Source organism: Tricharina praecox (assembly GCF_024521635.1).
Source record: "Tricharina praecox strain CBS 144465 chromosome Unknown BZA05scaffold_23, whole genome shotgun sequence".
NCBI classification, from domain to species: Eukaryota; Fungi; Ascomycota; class Pezizomycetes; order Pezizales; family Pyronemataceae; genus Tricharina; species Tricharina praecox.
Window position 1 is genome coordinate 270,660 of NW_026250425.1, and position 17,564 is coordinate 288,223.

The 17,564-nt window shown below is 54.2% G+C and overlaps 6 protein-coding genes across 6 annotated transcripts; 5 read left to right on the top strand and 1 right to left on the bottom strand.

Annotated features, from left to right (window-relative positions):
• Nucleotides 1-2,282: 2,282 nt before the first annotated feature.
• On the bottom strand, nt 2,283-3,098 carry BZA05DRAFT_134508 (uncharacterized protein). The gene is made up of 2 exons (XM_051478829.1): nt 2,879-3,098; nt 2,283-2,828 (listed from the first exon to the last, which is right to left on the bottom strand). The coding sequence occupies exons 1-2, from the start codon at nt 2,980-2,982 to the stop codon at nt 2,351-2,353; spliced, it is 582 nt and encodes a 193-aa protein (XP_051336914.1). The 5' UTR covers nt 2,983-3,098; the 3' UTR covers nt 2,283-2,350.
• Nucleotides 3,099-6,776: 3,678 nt separating this feature from the next.
• BZA05DRAFT_447348 (uncharacterized protein) lies at nt 6,777-7,408 on the top strand (the record flags this gene model as incomplete). The annotated part of the gene is made up of 2 exons (XM_051487152.1): nt 6,777-6,906; nt 6,960-7,408. The coding sequence occupies 2 exons, from the start codon at nt 6,777-6,779 to the stop codon at nt 7,406-7,408; spliced, it is 579 nt and encodes a 192-aa protein (XP_051336915.1).
• A 1,767-nt stretch (nt 7,409-9,175) lies between these two features.
• BZA05DRAFT_420891 (uncharacterized protein) lies at nt 9,176-10,416 on the top strand (the record flags this gene model as incomplete). Its single annotated transcript, XM_051485670.1, has 5 exons — nt 9,176-9,211; nt 9,306-9,635; nt 9,694-9,867; nt 9,948-10,288; nt 10,341-10,416. 5 exons carry the CDS (start codon nt 9,176-9,178, stop codon nt 10,414-10,416), a joined length of 957 nt encoding a protein of 318 aa, XP_051336916.1.
• A 256-nt stretch (nt 10,417-10,672) lies between these two features.
• Nucleotides 10,673-12,313, top strand: BZA05DRAFT_134592 (uncharacterized protein). Its single transcript, XM_051478830.1, has one exon. It carries the CDS (start codon nt 10,862-10,864, stop codon nt 11,987-11,989), a length of 1,128 nt encoding a protein of 375 aa, XP_051336917.1. The 5' UTR covers nt 10,673-10,861; the 3' UTR covers nt 11,990-12,313.
• Nucleotides 12,314-14,294: 1,981 nt separating this feature from the next.
• Nucleotides 14,295-15,762, top strand: BZA05DRAFT_406414 (uncharacterized protein). Its single transcript, XM_051484505.1, has 5 exons — nt 14,295-14,482; nt 14,570-14,597; nt 14,671-14,834; nt 14,923-15,314; nt 15,391-15,762. Exons 1-5 carry the CDS (start codon nt 14,351-14,353, stop codon nt 15,392-15,394), a joined length of 720 nt encoding a protein of 239 aa, XP_051336918.1. The 5' UTR covers nt 14,295-14,350; the 3' UTR covers nt 15,395-15,762.
• Nucleotides 15,763-16,383: 621 nt separating this feature from the next.
• On the top strand, nt 16,384-17,474 carry BZA05DRAFT_476056 (uncharacterized protein). The gene has a single exon (XM_051488230.1). It carries the CDS (start codon nt 16,478-16,480, stop codon nt 17,399-17,401), a length of 924 nt encoding a protein of 307 aa, XP_051336919.1. The 5' UTR covers nt 16,384-16,477; the 3' UTR covers nt 17,402-17,474.
• The last annotated feature ends 90 nt before the right edge of the window (nt 17,475-17,564 follow it).

The window sequence follows — 17,564 nt, forward strand, 5'->3', positions numbered from 1 at the left end:
CACTGGGTTGAATACTAGCGAAGTATGCGGCGATCGCGAGAACACGGAAAATGCCTGCGAATTTCGCAACAACAAAGGAAGGCAGTGCTCTTGGCCATGGTGTTCTCCCGAATAATCCATCGCTCCTGTGGCTGCTGTGGTGATGGATCGAAAAAAACCGATGGTTTTGGGGGGACAAGTGTTTTTGGCTGCAGCCACACATGCACACTGCCACACATCGTCCAGCCACACCACCACAGCCAAGCGAATCAGTGACGAAACGGCGGAAAATTAGGGATAGCTAGATACAAGCACAGCACCGGCAATTCCGTACATACCAATCTCTCCGATCGTGCTCTGACTGTGCATTCCGATCTGAAGGCACCCACGGCTGGATGAGGAGTTACTGCCGAAAAATCATACTGGCTCGCCTTGCGAGACGGCCAGTCACGACCGAGCTTATGTGGGGATTGTCGACGTGGGGTGCCGTTTCACCTTTCCTTCAGCCGAGCTTGAGTGGAATTGGAACTGGCCCGCAAGGCCGGTTGCGGAGTGATCACGGGGAAACGCTACAGCGGACCATCGAAAGCCCGTGACACTGAATCGGCTAGCCAGTCGGCATATGTTTTGACCAGAGGCCGACTCTGATTGTCCCCAATCCTTCAAACATCCAACCGGCTGTTGGTGTACGCACGCTTTCGCGCCACACCACCTCGACGATCGTGGATCGAGTCTCTATTACTTTCTAGACTATCTAGCCTGGGACCTCTCCCGGCGTGGCACTCAAGCTCGGCACTATTACACGCCCAAGACTAGGCAGCACCTCTCTACCCTTCAGTTATACACTAGTCACCTTATTCCCTGGTGGGGGTTTTTTTGCAACCTTATGTTCCAAAACTTCTAGTTTTCATCCATTTAGGACCTGCGGCGTGGGTAGCGCGTAACCGGGAGCGATTGCTGTGCGGTGGTTCGGTTCTAGGCGGCGGATTGAAGGCCCGAGGTGCAGCGGGCACCGGTGTATGTGGCGCTCCAACCCTCCCCCCCTCTCCAAGAAAAAAGGAAAAAACAAAACAGGTTTACGATTGTATGCCATTATTACTCACAACCGGCCAGCTGGCTTTCGACATATTCATCTGCAATCGTCCACTCGGTCCGTGCAAATACACGTCACATCAGTCATCGCTAGCCATGGTGGGAGGTGGAAGGGGAGGGGAAATATTCGCGGGCGGTGTCAGATGAACGGTGGTCCAGACCGAGCAGTGAGGCAATTCGAACTGGACCACGGCTGGCTATTCGAAAAAAAAAGTGGCCATATGACCAAGCTGTTCCAGGGAGGCTTGGAGTCATGAAAACTCCATGGGATGCAGCGGGAGTGCATCGGATCGTGACTCGTGAGTCCGATCAACGGCGAGTGGGCATGCTGAGACTGCATTGCAGGTGTGTAGCCCCAAATCCAATCTCCTACAGAACGGCACTGTGCACTGGCCGGGCCGACGAGGATCCGACTGATGGTCCTCCTATGGACCAAACTCAGCATCTCCCCGCTCGCTCGCTCGTGTCTCGGTGTTGATATCTGCCATAGTTTGGGATGAATTGAATCTTTAGTTTTTTGCATATTCTGTAGCAGGGGGGGTAAAGGGAAGATATCCGGAGTAGGTGATTATATCGAAATCTCCAAGTTTGCAAATGCATTCGGCTGCGTAAGTGCAGACGGTGCACAGGCGCTATCTTCGAGGTGTTCCCGATCCCTCGACGGTGACGTCTTGGCGAGGGGCATGGCATACCCAATCGAAGTTCCAGTGAATCCGGCGCAAACCCATTAACTACCTCTTTGGCTGCAAGTGACGTGTAAGTGGTGGGAGTAAAGGGTTGGGTAATCGAACACTCTATAACTCGATACCGGACAACGTATCCATCCAACGATCCGCAGAGACCTCGAAGGCATGTACCTGATGGGCGGGTAACGAAGTAGGTACTCCGGCTACCGCATCATCTGTTTGGTGGCAAACTTTCCCCCACAATCCCGACAATCGGGTTGACAGCAACAGTAAGCCCATGAGGAGGAGAAGATGGAGGTGGAGGTTCGGAGGGGGGTTGGTGGGCTGGGTCACCTTCTGCCCTTTGTCACCTCCCCACCTTCCCCCCTCCCCCCTTGATGGCGTGTCCAGCAACCAGGTCAGCTGCAAATATGTGCTGGCGAGATTAATCTACTTGGGAATCGAAATGGAGAATTAAAGACGTTCAGCTAAATCCCACAAACCTATTTTCCATTGCTAGTGCGGGGCCGGGCAATGTGCCACAGAGGAAGTCCGATAGCTACGAGTAAGGTGTCATCCGTACTCAAGCTTCCCGATGCTGATGGAAAGAAAGCTCAGAATACAAAGCGGCATGCATCGGCAAGAACAGTGCCCGACACGACACGACACAACATGATAATAGGAAAAGTTGCTGGTATGTGTTCGGGGTAATTGCGGGGTGTCATTATACTGCAGCCAGTGGGTATCTTCAACGGACGGACCGTTAACGCCGCTGTCGGACATATGTATGTACAAAACAACCAGAAAGACGCAAGACTCGAAGCCTCCTGGTCTCTCTCATTGCTATTTTTTTTTACCGGCAACGGAGCCATTCCTACGATCCTGGCACAAGTTCGAGCCAGCTGGCAAAACCAAAACCAACCAAAGATTTCTGGTCGCAGTTTCGTGCGCTGCAGGACCACACACATCGGACAAACAGGTGCCGCGCCATGCGATATGAGACAGAGATGCGCAATTTTGTTCGACGAACGCTTCAACGGACGGGAGTGAACCATGGCCCCTTCATCGTTGCTACAGCTGACTGCCTGGATTCTTTTTTTCATTATGTGTGTGTTCGCAGGTTTGCGTCCGCGTGTACGTACTCTCTAGCAAGCACCACCAAATCCTGTGGACACCTGGAGACCCTCTCCCACACGCCCATGGTCCACCCAAAACAACATCGTCTCGTCGTCGCCTCGGCAAACATCTCGCAACGAATAATTTCACTGAATCGTGTCCGGACCGAACACCTTGATCCTGCAGCTACGAGGATCGGCCAGCTCTTTACTCTGGAGGAATTTCTACCGAGGGGTTGTGCTGGTGGGGGATCGAACTATCCGCTGCGCTGGTTGATTTTTAACTGCCTCACCGTTACCGCCGGACTTTGGTGGGACACGCTTGGGTTAGGGTTACCATTGTCCACAACGAAGTAAAGCGGGCTAAGCAAAGAAATCCTGCGATCGAAGTGTGATGCACAACGCCTTCCCCACGACTATCAAATAAAGCCGAGAATATAACATGAGGACTCCAACTATGCGGATACCCATTAGTGAAGTCCAGAGAAACACGGCGCCCGCCGGCAACCCGAACTGAAAATTCCTGATGGTGGTGAGATCCGTCCTCACTCCCCGCCCAACCAGCATCAGGATAGGAAGTACGGTGCATACGGTGCTCGACGGGTCCGTACCCGTACAAAGACCGAGTCTTCTGCATGATGCTCCAACGTTTCGGGAATTCTGCATGGTTGATTTCAAATCCGAGGGGAATGTGACATAACATTTAACTATCTTTGGTTGCCCGTCGTCGCGGGAAACCACCGGAGTCTGAAGATGTTCCACATTGTGGGGCCATCATTGCTCTCGCCGCCGCCGCCAGCAGCTGGGGGGGCAGGTGTGAAGGGAATTTAGCTCGGTCTCTCTTCTCTCTTCGTTGCCGTATTGCTGGATGCAATGACTGCCTCTGCTTGCGTGCATTTCATATGTACGGCCATCGCGATCCCGTCTCTCGTCGGGTAGGTCTGTCGAGAAGTGGCGTTTCGCGTAGTTATGCGCACCGAGAGACTCTCGTCCATGGAGGTTGCGCGTTGGGTTCGGCAACCAGTCCGCGCAGCATACCTAGGGCGGAACACCGCGGCCGTCCACAGCCAATCGAGCGGCATAAGCGAGTGACGGCGCGATGAGCGAAAGCGTGTGTGCCGGATAGTTAGCCTCCCCAGGGTAGTTAGGTAGGCAGCTCCTCGTTTCCCCAGCGCGATAAGACTACTACTCAGAGCGGACGGAGTAACGGCGAGGCGGACTGCCGGGACCGTCGTTGCACAGCCAGCGGCGATACCAAGCATTAAACAGTCTAGAGTGGGCTGCGGAGGCAAATCCACCGTGCCACTCCGATCATGTGTCGATCAACGGCTAACGGAACTTGTTTTTGTTGAAATAGGTACATGCACACATACATACTTCACATCGCAACCACCAGCAGCATCAATCGCGAAGAAAGGTCCCATGTACAACCGACCGTCCCCAAGCTCCGCTATCGAGAACTATCCGGGTGCCGTGGGTACCGGTCTCCAACACTGTCCCTGGGTACTGGGATCGACCAGGACTTATCTCTGCCGATGCAATACTGCCCAACCGGCGGGTATGTACATGGTCACGTCCGAATCGGGTGGCCGGTGGGACTGGAAGTCCATCGCCAAATCCACGTCGAACCTACCGCCGCGATAACCTTCCCATCCTAGTTACTCGCCTTTGCCTCCTCCGGGGGAGGTCCTCTTTCTCCCCATATTTCGATGGAATCGGCTGCTGATTTCGCCTTTTTGCACTTTTGGCACCTGCGGCGGGAGCAGGACGCGGATGCCGGAATGCAGCGTAACGAGGGTTTCCGGCATGCAGGGAGGGAGGGGGAGGGGGGGTAAAATCTGGGGTCGGTATTCGGAGGATTGTATTCGGGGGATTGTTTTCGTTGGCTGCAGTGACGCTTTTGAGACAGTGTGTGTATATCCGCCGTACCCTGTACCTAGGGACCTTGCGTGTTGTCGGGGGTTTTCTTATTCTCGATGAACTTTTACCGTATTGTGTTGGAATGGAAATCTAGAATTGAAGCCTTTTTTTCTTTCGTGAGCCGCCCGTAACCACAGTACAGTGTGTCACCGCCGGTGTGCTGTCCCGCTATTGCGGTGACAGCTATGTACGCCCGCTGCTGGGCTTGCCAAGGGGGGAAGCTGTTTGATCGTCCCGCTCGCTGACCGCATGGCGTCCACGTGCTCCCTCGCCGGCCCCATAACCCCAAAACCCCAGAACGTGGAGACGGAGAGCAGGTGCGCCACGGGTCGAGGTATGTAGCAATGATGCCTTTTCGAAGAAAAAAGAAGCCGCGGGCAGTACCGGCGGTCGAGTGATATCTTGTGATTTTCTGAAACGGGCATCGGGGGTTATAGAGCTTTTGAGCCTCGCCAGTCTGTGGAGAGTGGTTTCCCACGGCAGGGCAGTGCGGTACTGGAGATTAGGCGTGACCAGGCTTACTAACAAGAAGTAAGAGGGCGGAACGGCGCCTGCTGTGGTGTGGGTGGTCGTGTCGACGGAAACTTCGGGCTGGGAATGGCGCCGACGGAGGTGGGAGGGGTGGGCTGGTACAGGCGTTGCCGGATACAGACTACCAGTCAGATTCGTTGAGGGATGCGTCTGGATGCCAAATAGATGCCTAGCATATCTATTATCCGATAACAATAGAACGACCGGCCTGGGGGGGTCCTGGTCTTTGGTTTTGCCGGAAGACCGCGGCGGAATCATGCGCCAGTGACGCCTTGAGTAGCAAACAGCGGAGACGCATGGATGAGAGCCTAGAGGTGCGTCTGGATTGGATCTGGTACATACATGATAACTGGGCGCCTGGGACTCGAAGTGGTGATGTGCATATTTACTTGGAAGTTGGACCGGTGAAACCTGAAGGCCATCATTCTTTGCACACTGACTGAGCTAGAATAAATCTAGCTCGCCTCTGGGATTCCTGGTGATAGAATGGGCGGTGTGGTGGTGTGCGTGGTGGGGTGTTATGCGGGTCAGGCTATCTAAGAACATCCTCCGCTGCTGCTCGTCGGAGACGTAGAAATCTCAATGGCTCTATGCTGACTATCTTCAGTTTCTCATGCGATCGCCGATGGTGATGGTGAATCGTGATTCTCGCACTGCTAAAGATTCTCCCCCGTTCGGCGGATAATAGGTACCGCCACCACCTGAAGCGCCACAAGCGCGTACTGAGCAAGTTCGGGATATAGTAGTCATGTGGCGTTTCGCACGATTATGGATCCTCACCCCTTTGAGACTTAAACGAATATTCCTGGGCCCGAATAAGGGGCCGATTAAGCTACGATACATCAGAGAGGAAGTCCAGCCAGCCCAGTGCCGGTAGACTAGTCGTGCCGACGGCTACCTACGTACAGTGCTCTCACTCGAGCCCAAACCAAAAATGGGAAGTATTCGTCGGCCGATGGGGCGCCATTTAAAATTTTACACTCGCAGGACGTCACCCGTAACACGACCGTTATTTGAACGGGCACGAATAGAGAAACTATTGTATGCAAATTCTGGTCGATTAATACCGAGTGATATTTCAACATCGCCAGTGACCGGCAAAACATCGCATATCAGACAATCCGCTCGAATAGAAGGTTCTCCCTTGAGGCCCAGCTTGAAAGAGTGGACGGATAGTAAATAGCACTGCATATACCTCTTGACTCGCCGCATAGGAGTAGCCTCGGTATCCCAAATGAGATTCAATACTCGTATGTGTTTGCTCTGTTAAAAAAAGTCGCCCCAAGCTAATAGAACTCGGTCCGCACCAACTCGGTCCGCACAAACACGGTCCGTACCAGCACGCTCGGATTTTCCTCTTTCACTTCAGACGCCCGTACTCGACAAGTAGATGCCATCTCAAGCTTCAATGCTCCTCATGCATGCACGAGGCTCTACGAAACCGACCGGAAGTAGACGACCACCCTCGTTCATCATGAATACCTCCTCCACCACCGTCATGAACACCTCCACCACCACTACCGCCGCCACCACCACCACCACCACCACCACTACCGACAAACTTCTTCATGTTCTTGCGCAGACACGCCAACAACCTTCCCAAGGTGACCTCCCCTTCCCACCTTGCCTCGCAGTCATTAACAACTATCACTTCCAGACAACAGAATGAGTACGGCGACCATCCATCGCCACCAGGCCCAACGCCGGGGTTCGAACCAAGCGCACTACCGTATTGAACGAGCTACGCAGAGGGCACTCCGACAGATCGCTGCCGCCCGTCTCCGGTACGCCTCCGCCAGCGCGCGTATCGAGGCTGCGATAGACACTGCTGAGAGCCGGCTCACCCGCGCTGCCGACGAGGCAACCAGACGGATGCTCTCGGCGCATCTTCAGCGACTTGGCGTGCGGCTCAGAGTCGTCGAGGACCAGTACTCGAACGAGCGCCAGCTATTTCTCACCAATATCGAATTCCTGCCCATCCAGTGGGAGGTCGCACAGCCCTATCTGGAAGGGTGGGCCTGGCTCGACAATACAGCGGTGGAGGCGTCTGGAGCGCTGCGGTTGGAAGTCATCCAGGAAGACGAAGAGCCTGGAGTGGACTGTTGATGAGACGTGAGAGGGAAGAGGGAAGAGGGAGGGAGGGATATCACTCGCCTTGGGGCTCCGACTTCACCTAGCCTATGGTCCGCTTTCTACTCTGGTTGGTGTCATCCTTATCCAATCGTTCCTCTGCTGACTGTGAGCGAGCAGTATGTTTCCTGAAAATGTTCGTTTGCCTTTCACATACCGCTTAATCGGTCACCAAACGCAGCACCCGTGATCACTCGCCCTTTTGATCCTCTATCATGTTCTCCCGCCTAAATCCCATCCCGTGGCTTTTCACGACATAACTTGAGCGGCAGAACATCTGATGACGCACGAGCTCCTGCCCAAGCCCACCCACTACACTTTCGTGATATGAATTAGTTATGCGCTACGCCAGCTCCCGAAATAGGTCGATCAGTGGCTTGCATGAGCGCCTATCAGAGATTCAGCACATCTATCTAGCCGCAGCTGCTGCGCTGCGGGCTGTGCGACATGCAGAGCCAAGCGAGAAGCCCCTGCACGGAGGGGTGGATCCTCGGTTTGCACGGAGCGAAGATGTGGTGTTGTGAAGGTCCTTTTGTTTCTCCAGATCCGCATCCGTCGAGTGTTTGGAAAGCTCTTGACCGTGATGCAGTATACTATATTGTGGGTATCCCGTCGAAGCTATCCAACGGCGGGGTACCTAGTTGCATCGTCATATCATTCCATGAAGGTCCGTCTCCACGACAACGGCGGCGACTCATCTCCTCCCTCCTCCATCCCCCCTCCACACCACTTGACTGTCTCAGTCTTCGCCAGTAACCACGCCACTTTCTTCTGCCGAAGTCTATCCTAGCGGGTCTCACTCGCATCCCAAAGATCCCGATGAGCACACTGTGAGCAGTCACGAAATCAGATGGGGGTAGTTAATCCAAGGGTGAGAATCAATGAATATATCACATTTTGAAAAAGTGTTGCAGGTGATGTCAGCTCGACTCTAGAGTACACAGATACACTGCCGAATTGTCCAGGATCGAGCTGAGCAGAAGCGGGGAAACAGCTTGGCCACCCACTGTCTCTGCCGTCGAAGAATGGCGCAGTACCGGTATGTACTGGGAATCATTCTAACTATGGCCAGGTTTTCGTCCCATTGTGTTGACAGACGATAGGAAAAAAACATCCGAATGCTTCGGCACATTTTCTCTCCCTCAAACTCCCCTGGTAAGTATCTGGCGCCACGTGTCTACCTATCGCTCTCGGCTTCGCCCCAGACTACGGCTCGGTCGCTGATCACGGGGTACTCCAAGCGGAGGATGTGCCCGGCCGCAGCAGATGTGCCCGGCCGCAGCAGATGTGCCCGGCCGCAGCAGATGTGCCCGGCCGCAGCAGATGTGCCCGGCCGCAGCAGATGTGCCCGGCCGCAGCAGATGTGCCCGGCCGCAGCAGATGTGCCCGGCCGCAGCAGATGTGCCCGGCCGCAGCAAATGTGCCCGGCAAAGGATTAAGGGCGGCCAGTTTCCTATATAAACCATAGCAGATCCCCCCCGGGATGTGTGCAATGTGCGCAGTTGTGAGCGATGTGCCCAATGGCAGAGATGTGAGAGCGATGTGCCTCGTTCGCTCGAGAGAAGAGTGAAGTCCAGTGATGGACCGGCAGTTTTATAAGAACATAAGGGGCATGGAATTCGTACCCCCACCCCCCCTGACCCTCCATTCCTTCTCTCATTACCGCCAGCTTGAATTCGCGATTACCGTTCTTGTTTCATAGTCGTCGAAGGCTTGTGCATTCCTCCTGTATCAACACTATTGATGTCAAAACGTTCTGAACTCCCCCTTGAACTCCAGGTAAGCCACAGTCTCACTTTCCCGTCGAGTTGACTGCCAGGTGCAAGATGAGCGGTAGCTTGCCGTCGATACGGTACTGACCGTTTCTTTCTAGGCGTTCGTCAGCCTCACACAGTCCTTCTCTCCTTCTCTCTACATCGCCCTGCTGGACGCAGCAGTAGTCGTCAACTCCGAAGAGATCCTGCCTCCATCCATAAGCGACTACGAATTACTTGGGCTGAAAGGAATGCTATTCCAATCGAGTCGGGTTATTGCCTGCCTTCGGTTCTGCCACGTATTGGAGACGGTATCGGTTATCTCTGCCCTCCCTCCGGTGACCTATACCGACCCTAAGGGTATCGGCCACTGCCTTCGAACGGCACCAAAGGGGGATGAATGGGATGGCAATCCAGAGCGTGGGCCCTTGGGTTCTGTCTACGGAACTGTACGTTGGAAGATGTCAATAAACTTCTCGTATGGGACTAATAGCGGGTCATTGATAGGCCAGCGCGAGCTCCGGCGCATATGCCAGTGATTCTGAGGCTTCCGAGGCTTCCGGAGCCCGATACCCTGCCAGAATGACTTCAAGAAACCAGATGCTCAAAGATCTGGAGACCATCCCCACCATCGAATATGCCGAGCGAATTCATCCATGGATTGCTTTCGGCCACTTCAGTGTAAGTTGAAAGGCTGCTGTTGATCCTTGCGTAAACGACGCTTGCGGAATAACACTGACCAAGTACTTACGTGCGAGTAGTTGACGAAACAAGAGTATCCGCTTGAGGAAACCAGCCCCTGGAACCAAATGAAAGCCATGATGAAGCAACAGCATGCCCGCACGCCAAGCAAAAACCATGCCGGGAGCACTACTGGTAATGGAGGAGATGCGGGGCGGATTAAGAGACCCAGGACATCATTCTCTGGTAACAGAGATGTTGATGAAGACGGCGATTGCAACGACTACGGGTACGACGATGACGACGATGACGACGACGATGACGACGACGGCAGATCTCCTACCGCGAGCCTACCTCCTGGGGATGATCTTATGGAATGCTTCTTATGCCAGGATCATTTTTTGGACTCTGACAGTTTATTGTAAGTACTCGCTATAGTCTAATCCAGTTAATATGTACATCATTAACCATAGCTGTCTTGCAGGCAACATCTCGTGCAATTCCATTCGGAAAACTGTTGTCCCATTTGTGAGGAGAAGATTACTTTGACCAACGGACGATATCAACTCAGATCCGGCGTGCTGATCAAGAATATCTTCTTCAAATTAAAGTTGATGAAGTGAGTGCACACATCTATTTCCGTACTCGAGACCAGCCCATAGAGCATAATGCTAATGTTTTCGTAGACCCCATGTCATTAGGATTCATATAAGGCCCTACATATGTCTTATCACTGGGTGCGGCAAGAGATTCGATTCTCGTGGACTCAAAAAGCACCTGGGGTGTTGCGGGGAGCTTTCAAAAAGCCCTCACGACAAACAGGATATCCGGGATGCTATCGACCAGGTCGGGGGTACATCAGAATTTAAGAAGTGGGGTGACTTGGGCTCAAATCTGCAATTTCCAAGGCTTCATGCTTTGGTTGGGTTGTTCAAGGGATGCCAGAGCAAGGCACAGATGAAGGCGTACCTGTATCGGAACGGACAGAAGATATATGACTGTGATGATTCTGCAGGCGTCGTGGATAGTAGGTGGCTCTCGTACAGACAATTTGAGCAGAATTCTAATCAATTGGTTAGGACTAGATGAGTTCTGGAATATACAGCCAGTCCTTTCCGAAAATCCGCCGCCGATCATAGAGCATCCCGATGTTTATGTGGTTGAAAGTCCGGGGATTGAGTCACCGCGGCGAGGAGATGAGCCCGGTCCTTCCAATGGTACGGCTCAGACGCAGAAGAATACTCAGGCAAACACCAATGGCAACGACAACGTCTCCCTTGACACCCGTTCCTCTGCAACTAAGAACCTCAAAAGGCGGTGGGGTGCGCAGGTTTCGGAATCCGTCGAGACACCCGCATCGCGTCAACGAGCAACGGGAATAGTACCAGACTCGAGTGTGGCCTCACCATTATTCGACTCGAACCATTCATCACTACAGTTGTCGTCTGTCTCCATGTCGTCCACAGAAGCAGGAGCCCCCGGTTTATTTTTATTAGGCACGGTTGCACCGCAAGATTTACACCGAGACTTTCAGAACGATAATATCGAGTTCAATTCCATGGGGCAAGAGTCTGCCGGATACACTCAACCCCACATTTCCACTCATCTAATGGATAATATCAATGAATCCTCCGTCTTGAATGCGGCTCTCCAACTACGGGTCTCGCAATACACCGACGATTATCCGGTATCGCCAACCCCTCCCCAAACAGACCATGCCGAGCCACAACAGGATTATGACGATCAGAAGATGCTATGTTTCCTGCATTACCCGAACGAGATAGAAGTCCCAGCAGAAAACAGCCAGGACCACATCCGTGACCAGCCAGCAGCTTCTCCATACACAGATCAAGCAACACAATCTCCCAGATCTCCAGCTATTGTCCCGCAGGAGCAACCTCTTGAGGCGATTTCTTCGAACACGACTGGATATAATCTCGCGAAAACGTTTCACCAAACGAGCCCGGATATCTTTGCAGGGGTTTTGCGGTACATCCAGGAGAGTGGCATCATGATCTTGCCCGCCTACTCGTCCCCGGTCCCTTCCTCGTCTCACGATAGTGGAATCGCAAAGTCGAAGAGGAACAGCAGAACCCCCGGATATCATCATTCCCGTCAGTAACCACAGGTCGACCCACTTGCACAGGCTGGCCAGCATACACAGATTGGCCAGCATACATACAGTAGCCAGCATTTACAGGCCCGCCACCATTCACGGGCTGGCCAGCATCCGCAGGCCGGCCAGCTTGGACAAGCCGACCAGCATCCACAGGCGGATCATTATTCACAAGCCGACCATTATCCACAGATTGGCGAGTAATGAGAGGTCGGATAGTACCCGCCGACCGGTACCAACGAGGGGGCCGGAACACCACACAGCGGGAGATTTTTGCGGGGCTGGTGCTTGCTTATTGCATCTTGGTTCTGCCTGTCACAGAGGATTGGGAGGAAGTAAAACAACCGTGAGTGTCATGGGAAGGCACCTCGGTAGGACGGAACCTAAACCGCAGGCCGTGCTCTTCCTTCTTGGTTCTGCGGGCAGCGGGTCGCCGGGGTGCTTCATCATCGCGTAGCACTCGTCAAAATCCAAATCCGTGGTGGGCCTCCCGGATTAACGTTATCCAGGTCCCTGATAAGTTCAATAAACCCTTGGACATCCCCTCGGTGCTATGATCCTAAGTTACATATTCTGAAATGGGCGTCATCAAAATCTCCATGGGTCGAGTCATTACATATTGATAAGGCCCGAAGACAACCGTTCACTCACAGTTACCTCGTGTAAGTGGTGCTCGGTGTGACTGATTTCGACTGTTCAACTTCGATCTGCCAATTGTGTCGAATGTGCCGAATGTGCCGAATGTGCCGAATGTGCCGAATGTGCCGAACGCGCATCGCGCGCCGACCCGCCGATGTGTCGATGTGTCCTATGTGCCCAATGTGCACGATGTGCGCGGTGTGTTGTAGAGCCCTCTCAAAAGCCACGAGACTAGGTTGTTTGCCGTATCGAAGCACAGACAGACTGTGTTGAGGAATTTGCGCATGGCCAAAAGATCGACGACCCGCCTCAGCAGGCGAGGCCCAACCACACACCGGCCCAGCCCGGGCAGCTCTGCCCTCATCTTCCGCATGATGTCTTTTCATTAACCCACCGGATTACTGTTAACTGGTGAATTGCATCGGCATACTCTGCGTAGTTCGTGTTCGGTGTGGATCTTGATGTTCCCTCCCCTCACGTCACACACGCCGGCGGCTGATTGCCAGTTGGAAGGCTTGCGGAGCAGCATGTATGTCGGTTGGCGCCGCAAGGTCACGTGGCGGTAGAGTACGGAAGCACGGGCTTGTAGGCGCCCAGTACTTCCGGAAACCCGCGAAGCCGGTAGCAGGGGAACGCCATGGCCGAGAGCTCGATCGGACTCGGTATGCAATCGGTTTAGCTTTCATTCTCGATAGCTGTGGCATACGGGAATACAGCGGAGATAACAACTTCCGTACGGCAAGCAAAAACTGCGCTAGGACTCCTGCAGGCAACATCTCGTGCACTCCCATTGGGAAAACTGCTGTCCCGTTTGTGAGGAGAAGATTCTTTTGACCAACGGACGATATGAACTCAGATGTGGTGTGTTGATCCAGAATATCTTCTGCAAGACAAAGTTGATGAAGTGAGTGCCAGTGTTCGACACAGGTAGTCCAGTCCGTCCGTCCTAAGCCACGGACAGGACTGGACCGTATTTTGGTGGTCCGTCCGGGAGCGGTGTTCGGACGGACTAGTCCAAAGAAAATCGAGGCCAGACGAACTGCAGTTGACTGGAGTCCGCACCCAATCCACGTATTCCATGGACTTGACGAACTACATACTTTTACGCGGTCCGTCCAAGAGGTCGGACTGGACCAGATCTCCGACGAACTGGCCAGAGGCACGGGACCCTCGAGCCGAGCGCAGCTAGTGCCGGATCTCGGTTCGCCTTGCTGGGAACTGACCCGGAGCTCTACATAGCTATTCAATGGCCGACGACTATCTACAACTTTCGAGGCCCTCTTTCTTCAGCACGTTCAGGGGGGGGGGGGGGGGGGGGGGGGGGGGGAGGGGAGATTATCTTAGGATGTAGATAGGTACATATCAAACTGATTCCAATAGAGCGACTCAAGGATGAGTTGTTGATCCCGCTTGCGAGCACCGGATGCGTAACTACCGATGGGCGATGGTGCTGCTCGCCGGCAACTTTCAAATTTCGATGTTGATATCATCACCATGCTCAAATACGACCTATGAGAATACCCGAGTAGTTATCGAGGTTTGAATACTTTAAACAGTGGACACTGGACACAGCTTCGGAGCTTCCATCATCCATGTGCTATTTATAGTTACTGGCTCGGCGCCCTGGTTATTAGTTAACCATTGTGCGACTCCAGTCACCCGCACCCGGACTCCCCGAGTTGCCGGACCAACAGGGTCAAGTCTCACGACACACTCCGCACTCTCTCGATGGCGAACTCATCTCCCAGCTCCGGCTCCAGCAAGGCCTCCAAAGCTTTCAAGGTCCGTCTAGTTAACGCGGAGCCCATCCACCGGCGCACCAAGACCGGCTGCCTAACTTGCAGATTACGCAAGGTCAAGGTATATCTCCCCCGCCGCCAACTACGCGCTCCCCCACGTACATAACTACATGCCTTTTGCTGACGCAGTCGGCCCACCCCTCCCCAGTGCGACGAAGTGCATCCCATCTGCTCACGTAACAATTCCCCGAGCCCGCTCGCTGTGACTTCCGGCTTGCTTGCTTTCCGGCTGACACGCGTGATCCACAGGATGTCAGAAGGTCGGCCGCGTGTGTACATACCCGGCGCCAGAGGACCAGCGCCCAAAACCTTCGAGGATACAAAAGCCCGGGGCTTCCCGAAAACCGTCTTTTTCGGCTTCAGGGAATAGCCAAGAGACAGTGTGTAGTGTAGGGATGGATAGCAATGCGCAGGTAACTTCTCTCGAGGGACTGGGGGGGAGGGTTTTTTTCTTTTCTCGCAGCGAGTCCACCACTAATTCCTCCTCCGTCTCCCGCGTAGGTCCCCGCGTCCCAAGCCCCACCGTATGCATATTGGATGAGCATCCCGTCACGTGCAACACTTCTGCCTATCGTCGTGCCTCCTGCGATCCCTCCGCCTCCGCCGCCGCTACCGAACCCCTCCGTTGAGCACGGCAGCCAGCCACGGCAAGAATACAGTCAGCTCCACATCGACCCTCTCCTGGACCTCTCCAAGGCAGATTCGGACGCACTGGGACCGAAAGTGCTGGCGAAGCTGCCAGACTTCATCGATGCTTATGCGGATATCTCGAAGGCGGTCGATGAGTCCGGCCCGATGGCTGGAGACGCGCTGGCAAGGATACTACTCGAGGGACCGCTAGAGCGCGCTATACGACGGCAGGTACGGTTGACGAGCGGTGGAGATAATGTCATGTCAGTGCCCGTGTTGGTGAACGGTAGATTATTCTCTCCCAGGGCGAATCCCAGCATTGCTAATACGTAAACCTAGATAAAACAAGATATCCTTCGACTCACAGGCCCTAAACATCGGAGACCGATTATTCTCGACGATAGATCTAGGCTATAGGGGGAGCACAGCGTTGCTTCGATGGCGATGAGGCTGCGCTCTCGTGGGGATGAGGCTGGGGAGGTTCGGGGTTTTGGGACTTGGCGATGCAAGGTGATACCTGACCGCGAATGTCCAACCGGTTACCGGAGTTGTGAATGATATATATGGGCTCCTTCCTCTTCGTTACTGTGAGGCTTGAGCAGTTTTATAAGTGAGGTACGACCACATAGCAAGCGTATATTTACTATTACCTACTAGATGTAACTACCTGGATGGGTAGAGTGGCGACGTATGTAATCTGTGAAATCCCAATAAGCTCCGCAAATTTCGGAAGCCCGGCCCCATAATCCATTTCCCCTCCGGTGAAGTCAAAATTGACTCATACTTTTTGTGCATAAATCCATCAACAGCTGTATACCGGTATCCGGGAATCGCTCGTTACCGAATCTACAACTGCACCTTCCCTGGAAGCACCCCGCACTACATACCGCCGGCAATCCTTGTCAAAGCCAACCGGCAGCACCCGCAGCCATGGGCCCGCCTCATAAGGCGCTAGTTAGGTTAGCCAGATGCGGATGTGGTGTCAGTTACGCACTAAGCGCGCTGGCGGCATGACCTCTTCGCTTGTGGGGGAGAGGGGGGGATTGGCCGGGCTGTGGGACAGGGCTGAGGGCCTTTGGGCCTTGATTGGCCCATCAACTGCCATCCGGTTTCTTTGCTTCTCCAGTCTGTCATTCGTTCTGGCAGCATTCGACCAGTGCTATGCCCATGTTCCACGAATCATCCTTCTGCACTCGTCCACTTTGGTCCTATTCCGTTATCCATGTCGGGCCCGACGCTACCAGAAGCTTTTTTGCTTGTCTCCTGGCCTGGCCAGGCATCACACTATTCACTCTTGTGCACGTACATTGCTACCATCCGCCTTTCTCTATCCATCCAGTCTGTTATCCGCAGCACCCTACATACATTACTCCGTCTCCACACTCCAGCTTCTCTTTCCACTTTCCTATCTCCATCTGCAGGCAGCATGGATAACCGTACCCCAAAATACCCCACGACTTACTACCCCCCGAGGAGACCGAGACGCGGAGTAGGCCACTGGGTTCCGCACGCGCTGACGGTCGAGCCCGCCATCGCAGCCGACATCCCCTCTATCGTATCCATCATTTGCCGGTACGCCCCGAAGATCGACCCACGCTTCGACGGTATCTTCCCACGGCGCACGCGATTTCCCGGCGACTTCCGGCAATTCATCACGGAGCGGCTAACCGAATTCTTCGAATCCCCGCAATACCACCTCCTCTCGGCGGTAATCCACATTGACGGGCAAGATCCGCGGTGCGGCTGCCCCGTCGAAAGGCCCGGCACGCTGGTCGTCGGCTTCGCACTGTGGGAGCGCGTGGGCCGCGGGAAACAACTCGAGATCATAGAGAAGATCTCCGGCTACGGCTGGCTCACGCGGCTGGTACGCATCATTGCCGCCACCGTCACCGCCCCGCTAGCGTTCAACCTCGCAGTCAACCACGAGGAGTACGAGGCGTACGTCGCCGCTCGCGAGATGCAGGACGCAGAGTTCTCGATATACCACGCGGAGCACTGGCGGCTGCACGCGGTGGTTGTGAATCCGCGCTGGAGCTCGTGGGGGGTCGGGAAGAAGCTCATCTCGTGGGGTTTGGATAAGGCGCGCGAGGACGATGTCGCCGTCGAAGCGGAGACTACCCCCCTCGGTACGCATTGCGAGGAGCTTTTTGTTCGCTTGGGGTTCACCAGGTTCGGGAAGTTTATGCCGACGGTGAATGGGGTTTTTATGGGCACGACCATGCGTTGGCAGCCGTGGATGTCTCCGCCGAAGATGCGCATGGCGAAGTTGGACGCGGGCGCGGAGAAGGTGGGAGAGAAGAAGAAGCCATTGGTCAGGACGGAGCCGGAGGTGTGTACTTGCTATGGATAGTACGCAACTGGTGGGCGCGGGGTTCCGCTGGTCGGAATGGTTGGGCTGTGTACGATTATGAACTGTGACGGAGGGGTCTTTTGTATGCTTAAGGAATGGAACCTGTCATGACCAAATTTCGCCCTTGAAAACGGTCTACACTCGAGATTATAGCGAGGCATTA

Excerpts from the sequence above, each read along its gene's own strand:
- BZA05DRAFT_406414 (XM_051484505.1), top strand. The coding sequence starts at position 14,351 with ATGGCGAACTCATCTCCCAGCTCCGGCTCCAGCAAGGCCTCCAAAGCT. Across the intron at positions 14,598-14,670 it reads AGTGCATCCCATCTGCTCAC|GATGTCAGAAGGTCGGCCGC; the intron begins GTAACAATTCCC and ends CGTGATCCACAG. Across the intron at positions 14,835-14,922 it reads GGATGGATAGCAATGCGCAG|GTCCCCGCGTCCCAAGCCCC; the intron begins GTAACTTCTCTC and ends TCTCCCGCGTAG.
- BZA05DRAFT_476056 (XM_051488230.1), top strand. The coding sequence starts at position 16,478 with ATGGATAACCGTACCCCAAAATACCCCACGACTTACTACCCCCCGAGG.
- BZA05DRAFT_134508 (XM_051478829.1), bottom strand. The coding sequence starts at position 2,982 with ATGTTTGCCGAGGCGACGACGAGACGATGTTGTTTTGGGTGGACCATG. Across the intron at positions 2,829-2,878 it reads TTGGTGGTGCTTGCTAGAGA|AATCCAGGCAGTCAGCTGTA; the intron begins GTACGTACACGC and ends AATGAAAAAAAG.
- BZA05DRAFT_134592 (XM_051478830.1), top strand. The coding sequence starts at position 10,862 with ATGACTGTGATGATTCTGCAGGCGTCGTGGATAGTAGGTGGCTCTCGT.